An 11055-nucleotide genomic window follows, 5' to 3' on the forward strand; every position below is an offset into this window, starting at 1 on the left:
TTCTTGTGGGCACTGTTTTCCTCTGGTTATCTCTTGGGGTGAGGGCTTCTTTCCTTTGTAGGATCACTGGCACAGAGGGGCTTCTATTTGCTGCTTCCTTGGCTCCACTATCCTTTTCTGCCTGGTCGTTCACAGGAGTGGGTGATCCATTCTTTTGAGGAGCCACTAGATCAGAGAGACTTCCGGGTGTTTTTTCCTTTTCCTCCTCTCCATCCTTATCAGCCTTTCCACAATGGTTTTCGATTATGACATCTAGGGTGTCAATGTGTGGTCTGATGAGTGCATACGAGTGGAGGAATTCATTCTTCTTCCGCTCTATCTGATCAGTGGTTCTGTGAAAGCCATTATTCTTCAGTGCAGCAGTGATGATGTTGTTTGGGGGATCGCCACTAGCAATCATCCATGCTCGCAACTGGATACATATTACGAAACAGCTGTCAACAAATGGAATATAAATCTTGTCTCTCACTTTTCTTATATACTCTGCACTGTTGAGATTCCTGGATTGTCAGAATGACAATGATGTTAATCTTCCACCTTTGTGTTAATCAATGCCTTTGTTAATAGCCAAACACCAGGCGGAGAGCTTACTGTGAGCTCTGTTTGATGTTTTGAAACCCTAGTCCTATTATATTCCAGCCTATTCAGTTGAAAATGGATAGGAAGCTCACTGCTTGGAAACAGGTGAGGTAGGTGACAGGAAAGGCATCCTACTACTGAAAATCTGCCTCAACTGATTCTGTCCATCCCATGCAGGCATGGAAAAGTGAATGCTAAAACAATAATGATGATGGACTGCAACCTGGGTATTAACACATTTCTGCAGTTGCAGAAAAACCAAGTCACAGTAGAATGATAAAATATTTGACATTGCATGAAATGAATTTTACAATTTTGTGTGTGATTTAAATGGTTCTTCTACAACGATGCTGTTGTTACCGTACACTGTCTTAGAACAAATCACTCGCTAGACAGACGCAATTGGGAAATTAAAATTGATTTATTTTCAAAATCAACAAAAGTTCAATTATTGAATTTTACCATTTAAAAATTCCCTTTTTTTTTTCCCCAATTTGAACATTTTTGTTTAAACCTTTCTGTCAACAATTAGGAAACATCCAGAACCTGTGTATGTGTGTATAGAGAGAGAGAGAGAGAATAAAGGAATAAATAAATCTAGATGCTCACCTCAGCAGCACTTCATGCTGAAACCAGGCTACCAAAGTGTTCAAACATTAGTATAAATGTTGTACCTTTTAATCAACCAAAGAATGATTGGTTATACTTCAGCTAAATATTATTAGGAGCACTCCACATCACCAAGGCACGTATACCAAATAGGTATATTATAATCCACACAAAGTAAATAGCAACAATTTTTATGTAGGAGTAGAGAAGCCAAATTAATGCTACCCGTTTCGGTCCATGGCTATTTATTTCATAATATGCATTGCAAAATAATAAATTTAGAGCCAGTTCACTTTGTTAGACATTTTTGTTTTGACTCACCACAAAAGAGGACACCACATAACTTTTGTAAGTAATGGGAAATAGATGGTAGCAGTTTGTTAAAATATAGATAACTTTTATTTGATTTATCTTTTCCTTCATATATATATATATATATATGTGCACAGGAATGGCTGTGTTGTCTGCTTCCCGACCACGTGGTTCCGGGTTCAGTCCCACTGTGTGGCACTTTGGGCAAGTGTCTTCTACTATAGGCTTGGGCCAACAAAAGCCTTGCAAGTGAATTTGACAGATGGAAACTGAAAGAAGCCTGTCATGTATATATGTGTGTGTGTGTGTGTGTTTGTCCCCGACTACTGCTCAACAAGTGTTGGTGTGTTTATGTCCTCGTAACTTAGCGATTCAGTGAAAGAGACCGATAGCAGTAAGAAGCTTAAGAAAGAAACTTAAATACAAGGGTTGATCCATTTGACTAAAATCCTTTCAGGCAGTGCTCCAGCATGGACACAGTCTAATGAACGAAACAAGTAAAAGAGAATATATGTATTGTAAATTTTTCAGAACTTGAAGAATTTATCTCCTGTGTTCTCCATGAATCTACACTGAAACCTCAACTAAAGAAGTTGCCATGGTAACGTCCCGTTTGAGATTCCAGAATTCCAAAAACAATGCAAAACATCACAATAAAACTACTGACAGAGATTCTTGCAAACTGAAACCAAATCTGGATATTCAAACTTGTAACCAAATTTCAGAGTTCTTTCTGGCAGAATCTTTTGGCCTTGCAGTACTGCTTTGGCTCTCTCTCTGCCATACACAAGGTTCATAGCAAATTCTGGCACAGGGAAAATAGCTGGACGATTCATAGCTTTTGCAAAAGTCTGTGTGAATTCCGAATTTGTGAGAGGCTGTGGTGCTACTCCATTTAGTATTCCATTGACATGGGAATTACAAACGGCGTATTGATATATACCAGCAATGTCAGAGATGTGTATCCATGGAAACCATTGGTTACCGGAGCCAATTCTTCCACCCAGTCCCAGGTTGAAGACAGGGTAAATATTTTGAATGACTCCACCGTCTCTTCCAAGAACAATGCCTGAAAGTAGTAAAAGGAATTGGATTTCCTGTCTTTTGTTTGTTTATTTTGTAGACAAACAACAACAACACATTCAGAGAAGGAAACAAAAAAATACTTACCAACTCTGATAATAACCCGTCGTACAATGTTAGTGAGGGAGGGACTTAATGTTGATGCTGTCTCCCATTCGGAGCAGAGCCCAGAAAGAAAGTCATGGTCGCCACCTGGACTGTATTCGGTAGAACTGTTCTCGTCATCAGGAGCATAGAAGCCTGAAATGGGAAGAATTTGATCTGTGGATTAACATCTTTGTGTAGCATTTGTTAGATAAGTGTAGGGCTTTCGATTTATGGAAGGAAAATGATGTGATGTTTGTGGCCTTTTGAAAACAATTTGACTGGGCACCACATTTAGTAATTTATTGGGGGTCTGAGGAAACTAGGAGTAGACAAATGGATTGTGAAGGTTGCACAAGCTTTGTACAAGGAAGTAGCAAATAAGGTGAGTGTTGGAAATGACTTCAGTCTTGAATTTAGTGAATGCCTTACAGAGAACTTTAGGGGAATCACACTTCTAGATCAAGTTATGAAGGTCAGGGAGAAAGTCACAGACCGATTCATCTGTGATAAAGTAGACTTGGATGAGATGCAGATGCTTGCTTTGACCCTGGTAGAGGTAGCACAGATGCAATCTTCCTAGTGAGACAATTGCAGGAGAAACACCGGACTAAGAATGAACCATTATTTTTGTTTTTTGTTGATTTGAAAGAAACATTTGGCAAGTACCACATTCAGTAATCTGGTGGGCATTGGGGAAATGACGTGCAGATGAGTGGCTTCTGAGGACCGTACAAGTGATTTATGAGGATACAACAAGTAAAGTGAGAGTTGGTTATGATATCAGTGGTGATGGAGTTAGTGTGAAGGTAGGAGTACATAAAGGTTTGGTTCACAGTCCTCTCTGATTCATCATAGCCCTACAAGTCATCATTGAGGAGTTTAAGGACTAGCTGTCCATGGGAACTTCTACATGCTGATTATCCAGTCCTCATAGCTGAATCCAGAGGGGAATTAGACAAGAAATCTTGGGTACAGAAGCTAAACCTGGAATTTACTTGAAGTAAACCTAGCAAATTCAAAGGTTTTAATAAGTAAGGAAGATGACAGGATTCTGGTACCTTCCAGGAAATGGCCTTGCTTATTATGAAGGAAAGGGGTATGTATACGTTACCAATTTTGGCAGTCTACTCCCCCACCGCCCCTTTCTCCTTCCCACCCATTTCTATTCATCACCATTAGTTCTCTCTCTTACAGTTTCCTATTGATCTTTCTCTCTCTCTCTCTCCTACATATGAGAAGCCATGCAAATCTTCTACAAAGCCTGCTCTCATAGTAACCACCCCACTCTCTAGCATGAAGCTGACCCCACTCCTCCAGGGTTTGTGGTCCTGAGAATTGCATGGTGACCATAATAGTGCAGGCGGCATGATAAAAAGCAACCAGTCCACACTGCAAAGTGATTGCCATTAGGAAGGACATCCAACCACAGAAACCATTCCAAAGCAAACATTGGAGCAGAATGCAGTCTTTGGACATGTTGGCTCTTGCTGAGCCGTTCACCCCACACCAACATGGAATATGGACATCAAATGATGATGTATTTGTAGATGGAATAGTTACAACTCTAATGGTTTTACTTAGTGGGTCTGGAGGAAGGGGCAGAGTCCATCACTGTCACAAGCTCTCTGGGGACTGAGGAGCTGAGGTCAGTGAAACAGTTGCAGGTCACAACTTGTAAGAAAGAAATGGCAGAGAAGGGATTTGAGAGGGACTGATGTTTTGTGGGAATAAGGACTGAATGTGTTAGACATCTGAAGAGGTGAGAGGTAGAGAGAGATGATGAATGGGTCGGAGAAGGCTGTGTGGAAGAGGGTTGAGACTGGGGCATCCATGTATCTGCTCTACAGCAACACACCTATATCTGCCCCCTTCTATACCTTAAAACTCCCAACTGGCACATAGCCACACCCCTCAATACTACTCCCCCTTCCCAGCTTAGGGATTTTGTTTTGCAAGGTACTTGGTAATACTGTTAGTGCTGGTGCCATGTAAAAAAGCACCCAGTACACTCTGTAAAGTGGTTGGCATTAGAAAGGGCATCCAGTCATAGAAACCATGCCAAAGCGGACAATTGGAGCCGGGTGCAGCTTTGTAGTTTGCTAGCAAACCGTCCAAACCCTGCTGGCATGGGAAATGATGATGATGATGATGATGATGATGATTCTTTCTTGTAAAAAGAAAAAAAAAACTTTCAAGGTTTCCACTTACCTATGGCAGATGTACTTACAAATACTTCTGGTGGTGTCTGGGCACTTGAAATAGCTGTTACCAAAGTTTTGGTAGTTTTAATACGACTGTCATAAAGATCTTTCTCAAAACCTGCGTTCCACCTGAAAGATGTCAATTAAAATAAACATGTCTTGAATAACTGCAGGATTCCATTTTATCAAAATGCCATCTTTATTCTTTAACAATCTCAAATGAGTATTATTCAGAACCTCCACACTCTTCATTGCTGTCATCAGCTTTTCCATGCTTGCATGGGTCAAATGGAGTTTATTGAGGCAGTTTTTTTACAATTAGATACCCTTCCTGTTGCTAACCCTCAATTATTACCAAGTAAGACATTTTGAAACATGCTTCCATGGAAGATTACAAATGAAAGGGACAGCTTGTATGGTGGTGACACTCATTTACAACTATCATGTGATGCTAGGAGACACAACATCTGAGCATGATAATTGCCAGAGCAGCTGTCTGGCTTCCGCGCCAGTGGCACGTAAATAGCACCATTTGAGTGTGATCGTTACCAGCGTCGCCTTACAGGCACTTGTGCCGGTGGCACGTGAAAAAAACGTTCGAGCGAGATTGTTGCCAGTGCTGCTACACTGGCTCCTCTGCAGGTGGCACGTAAAAAACCCAATTTTGAGCGTGGCCGTTGCCAGTACCACCTGACTGGCCCTCGTGCTGGTCGCAGGTAAAAGTACCCACTACACTCTCTGAGTGGTTGGCGTTAGGAAGGGCATCCAGCTGTAGAAACTTTGCCAGATCAGATTGGAGCCTGGTGCAGCCTTCTGGTTCACTAGTTCTCAGTTAAATCGTCCAACCCATGCTAGCATGGAAGGTGGACGTTAAACGATGATGATGATGATGATGACATACACACACATATCTAAATATTCACATAAGCTTTGTTCAATTTCCCATTACCAAATCCATTCACAAAGCATATGAGTCCAGGGCCACAGTAGAAAACACTGGCACAAAATGTCATGCAGTGCGACAGAACCTAAAACCATGTGGTTGAGGAACAAACTTCTTAACCGCACATCCAAACCTGCATCTGTAGGAACTGAATTGCCTAACCAGAAGTAAACCAAAAGTGAATGGGGGCTAGATTAGGTTCAAGTGGTTATAATGGTGATGTAGACATAAATCCTCATTGCTTAACATCCGTCGTCCATGCTGGCATGGGTGGGACGGTTTGACAGGAACCTGCACCAGACTTCTGCAACTGTTTTGGCAAGATTTTTACGGCTGGGTGCCCTTCCGAACACCAACCCCTCAGCAGGGTGGACTTAATGCTTTTTACATGGCACAAGCACAGGCGAGGTTTTTACAGCTGCACGCCATTCCAAATGCCAACCACTTTACAGTGTTGACTGGATGCTTTTAAGTGGCACCTGCACTGACAGGGTCACCAAGTACTTGAGAATAAGTAACAAAAGGACTGTCCCTTATTACTGAATCCTAAAAACGAGGGTCAGAAGGATAACAAGTCCAACCCTATCTCTTGAATGATAGCCAAAAAAAATACAGGTATCAAATTTTAGCACAAGGCCAGCAATTTGAAGGGAGGGGCTAAGTTGATTACATCAATCCCAGTACGCAACTGGTACTTATTTTATTGACCTAAAAAGGATGAAAGGCAAAGTCAACCTGTGATACAATGTGCCTGAATATAGAAATAGAACGACTGCCACTGGAATGTCTTTGATTGTAGTTCTACTGGATGGGCATTGGTATAGGACTATAACAACAACTTAGTCACACTAGTTCATACGATAAAACCTCACCTTCTTAATGGATTCATTAAGTTCTCGCCTGCCAAGTTAACAACAGCTTTACAGTCATCAGGAAGTCCATTTTCCTGAACATCTTTCTGTATGAAGAAACATCTCAAGGTTAAACACAGAGAAGAACGTGACATTTGGTGGGAGAAAATAAATTAAATTTAAGTCTATACACATCCCTCCCCCCATACCAACTCATTCGCATCGTTGATCACCCCTCCACCATTCATTTCTATGCCCTACCCAATGTCCAAGCTATCATCTACTCTTCCTTACCTCCCATTCAATTCATATTTATCATCAACACCCACCACTTCAACCTTTGTTCATCATTCAGTTTATTTGCACCCCTGCTCCATTTTTAGTCACCCTTCACTCATCACCATCACCATCACCATCACCATCACCATCACCACCATCACCATCACCATCATCATCATCATCATCATCATCATCATCATCATCCTTTAACAACCATTTTCCATGCTGGCAAGGCTGGAGAGTTACACCAGGCACCATTTGTCTGTTTTGACAAAGTTCCTATGGCTGGATGCCCTTCCTAATGCCAACCACTTCACAGTGTGGACTGGATGCCTTTTACGGGGCACTAGCACCAGTGGAGTTGCATGACAAGGACCTCTTAGTTGAGAGAGGGAGTGGAACTGAGGGAATTGGCTGTGTGCCAGGCTAGAGGTTAGAGTATAATAGAGGGACAGAGATAGTTGTCTTACTATAGACGGGATACTTGGTCTCCCTTTTAAGGAAAAGGAAGGTGGGAGAGAATTAAAGAGAGGGGGACAGTCTATCCAGCCACTCCTTGTTCTATCCACCCTGAGAGCATCATTGTAGCACTGTTGCCACCATTTTTATCTCTCTTTCCAGCTCCACCTCAGTTAGTCCTACCTGCTTTTCTGAAATGTGAGTAGCCACATAACTCCTCTATGCTAAAATATCTGTTCTGTTTTGGCCCCTTCCTTCATACTTTAACCTCTCATCACCAGGCATGCACAAAGCTGCCTCCCATTCTACAGTCCAGTTTGATCTTAGTCTTGTGAGTTACATAGTAACCTCACAAATGTTGGGGCATTAAAAAAAAAACAAAAAAACACCTAGTACACTCTGTTGTGTAAAAAAAAAATATACCACAGCAGACACTGGAGCATAACATAGTTTAGTTCTCTAGCTTGCCAGATCCTCTCAAACTGTCCAACCCTTGCTACGTTGGACTGATGTGAAATGATGATTTAGGGAAGTTTTTACAGTGTGACTTACCCAAGTAATTTTGTTCAAACCAGCAGATCTGGACACAATTATGACTTTATAACCAACAGACCTTAGCTTCTTACAAAGATGACGTCCAATGAAACCACTTCCACCACCTACAAATTGATAGAAATAGAAAATAACCTGTATAAATTGAAGGGAATAAAGCCACATTATTCACTGTTAATGTTAGAGGAGAGGACTATGAGTAGACGTTAGTAGAGAATTGGAGATGGCAAACATTTTTGCCTCTATCTTATAGTGGGGATTCAAAACTGAATCCCTGGATATGTGGTCAGACATCACATGCAAACCACCATAGTTTCACACAATTGGTCTATTAAGTGACCGATCAGTATGAAGCAACGGCATAGACAGGTTTTCTTGAACATTCTAGAATTTTACTTTCGGTCACCATAAAAGCTGTGTGGCATGCATTTTAACCAACCGGACGACCCAGGAAGTTGGCTATGGCAGATGGTACAGAGAGAAGACAGGAACCCCTGTTCCCATGAATATAGCACAATTATTTCCAATTATGTTGGGCAAGCCACATGTTGCTGTATCAATATCTTGCTGTAAACTCCAAGCAGTATCTCTCTCTCTCCCAATACGTATTTATTGCTGTTGTTATCTGTAAAAGGTCAATGTAGTTTGTCTTTCTGTGCAATAATAAAATCTTCTGTTAAACATTCACGAGTGTTATTCAATTACTTCTACACCCAACCCAAGAAACAGATTTTCATTCTTCAACTCAACCAATCTCCACCACAGGCCAGATCAACAACCTCCAGGCTGCGACAATGTTAACTGATACAGCATGAAAACAAGGAAGAGGAGGGGGAGGGAGTTGTGACTTCTCACCCAATGCAATGGCTTCAGCAATGTGGACTGAGATAAACACCCTCAATGCACCTTAACAGCTGCTGGTACTTGGAGGAGTTTGAAGAGCAGGTGAGACAGTAGGTGAGGAGAGGCCATTGCAGTAGTAGTAGTAGAAAAGTAGAGGGAGGAGACAAGTCACCTGAGAGCAAGAAGTCAGAGCATGTTGGTGACTTCTTGTGAGGTGGCCATTTTATGGAGGCAGACATGTAAAAAGCACCCATGCTGTCTCCATGTAAAAAGCACCTGTGCAGGTGTCCCGTAAAAAGCATCCAGTACACTCTGTAAAGTGGCTGGTGTTAGGAAGGGCATCCAGCCATAAAAAAACCTTGTCAAACCAGACAATTGAAGCCTGGTGTGGGTCTCCGGTTTGAAAGCTCTGGTCAAACCGTCCAACACATGCTAGCATGGAAAACGGACGTGAAATGATGATGAAGGTGAGCCTAGGATATTTTATAAGTGCGATACAGGGGGCCTGATACCATATCAGATGTGGAAGCAGCATTTACGTGACCAAGTGGAGTCAGGCTTGAGTTAGAGACTCTCAGAAGCTAGCGAGGTTAGAGGCTTGCTCACCAGACAAGTCAGAACATTGATCTTCTTACTACTACTCGGCCGTATTATGTTACAGAGTGGTCACTAGTCACTGACCATTTACTCCAGTTAGTGCAGTAGGTCTCCACTGGTCACCAATCTTTCTTCCACTTTCTGGGGTTTTTAAGGAATACCTTTTTTTTTTTTTTTTGTAGTTTTTAAGTAGCAATTCTTGGTATCTTCCCGAGACGCTAATTACAGAGGAATTTTATTTTATATCAAATTGCCAAGTTTGATAGAAGTTAACATATTTGAAGCGAAAGAATGGCAACTTACATAATGTGAGATCGTGAGCTAATATATCTTACCACATACACACAATATCTTGTTTACAAAACAACAGCCTGACCAACCACGAGCATAATATATATATATATATATATAAAATATTCTTTGGTATAGAATGCCTATATATATATATATATATATATATATATATATATGGCGTTGTTATATAAGCAAGCTGGCAATACACCATATTTACCGAACTCTCAGCGTAAGTGTTGTAGAACTTAGGTTTGTAAGTACGAAAAGCCAGATGGAGAAGTCTATGGTCTGCGGTCCGAATACTATTTGTATAAGAGTTACTCCGTCGTCAATATTATATTGACGAAAGTTAGCAAATTCCCAGAACTGAATTAAAATTCTACAATGGTGACAGTTTATGAAATATTTCAAATGTCTGGGGGATTAATTTACCTTTGTTTTAAATATTACCTCAACGACCTAATGTCATTCAAACACACACACACACAAATTACAATGTGACAGTAACTACAATCGATATATGGCAAAATGTATCTTGTTTCCCCCAGGGGTGAAAAACTAGTTTCTAGGCATGTTATTCAATGTAGAATCATTTCGTGAGTTCAGAAATAAACGGTTACAATTAAAGTTATGAGAATATATAAATTCTTTTATCAACAGTTTATCCTTAACAAACCGGTGTGTCTCCTATGTTATATAACAAATATACAAAGAATCATATAAAATGCACACAAAATTGGTATTTTAAATGTAACAGTTAATTAAATTATAACCAATCCAATTATTTATCAAATATAATTAGTTTGTTTAAAGTTTGGTCCATAAATATTATTTTTTTACTTACCAACGACAACACTCATGTTGCTAGAAAATAGTTTTATTTATACCGGAAGTGTAATTTTCGAGTTTGCGCAGTTCTGCCATTTTAGTAGATCGATGTACTCAACCGGACAAGCAGTTCGGTTTCGTTCTTTCCATAAAAAAAAATACAATTTTATTAAATTCTAGTTGCAAACTAAATAGACATTTCCTCTTTTTTTTTAAAAAAAAAAGAAAAAATATATATATGGTGGAGGTAAAGATCATGGACCGCACACTCTTTGCGACGTTTTGGGTTTTTTTCAAAAATTTTATTTTACAAGAAACACTATATCGAGGGCGGAAGATTCCGAATCTGCAAGAAAATTTGCATTTCAAAATTTAACCCCCCATCCCAATAAATTTCTTACATTTTCCTTTAAAAAAAATTTTTTTTCGGGCGAAATACGTAGAAAAATACGGAGATTATGATTCTGAAAAAAAAAATGTAAAATTTCAATTTTTCACGAAAACCCACACCTCACCCCGCCCCCTCGGCCCTATGACA

At 40.3% G+C, this 11055-nt stretch overlaps 1 protein-coding gene across 1 annotated transcript; it reads right to left on the reverse strand.

Annotated features, from left to right (window-relative positions):
• Positions 1 to 978: 978 nt before the first annotated feature.
• Positions 979 to 10677, reverse strand: LOC106877360 (epimerase family protein SDR39U1). Its single transcript, XM_089349970.1, has 6 exons — positions 10534 to 10677; positions 7956 to 8062; positions 6687 to 6772; positions 4879 to 5000; positions 2671 to 2823; positions 979 to 2569 (listed from the first exon to the last, which is right to left on the reverse strand). The coding sequence occupies exons 1-6, from the start codon at positions 10547 to 10549 to the stop codon at positions 2160 to 2162; spliced, it is 894 nt and encodes a 297-aa protein (XP_089206096.1). The 5' UTR covers positions 10550 to 10677; the 3' UTR covers positions 979 to 2159.
• Positions 10678 to 11055: the final 378 nt, after the last annotated feature.

Source organism: Octopus bimaculoides, chromosome 3 (assembly GCF_046866305.1).
Source record: "Octopus bimaculoides isolate indiv1 chromosome 3, ASM4686630v1, whole genome shotgun sequence".
Lineage (NCBI taxonomy): Eukaryota > Metazoa > Mollusca > Cephalopoda > Octopoda > Octopodidae > Octopus > Octopus bimaculoides.

Coding starts and splice junctions, on each gene's coding strand:
- LOC106877360 (XM_089349970.1), bottom strand. Junction 6,773..7,955: donor GTTTGAACAAAATTACTTGG/GTAAGTCACACT, acceptor TTCTTCATACAG/AAAGATGTTCAGGAAAATGG. Junction 2,570..2,670: donor ACGGGTTATTATCAGAGTTG/GTAAGTATTTTT, acceptor TACTACTTTCAG/GCATTGTTCTTGGAAGAGAC.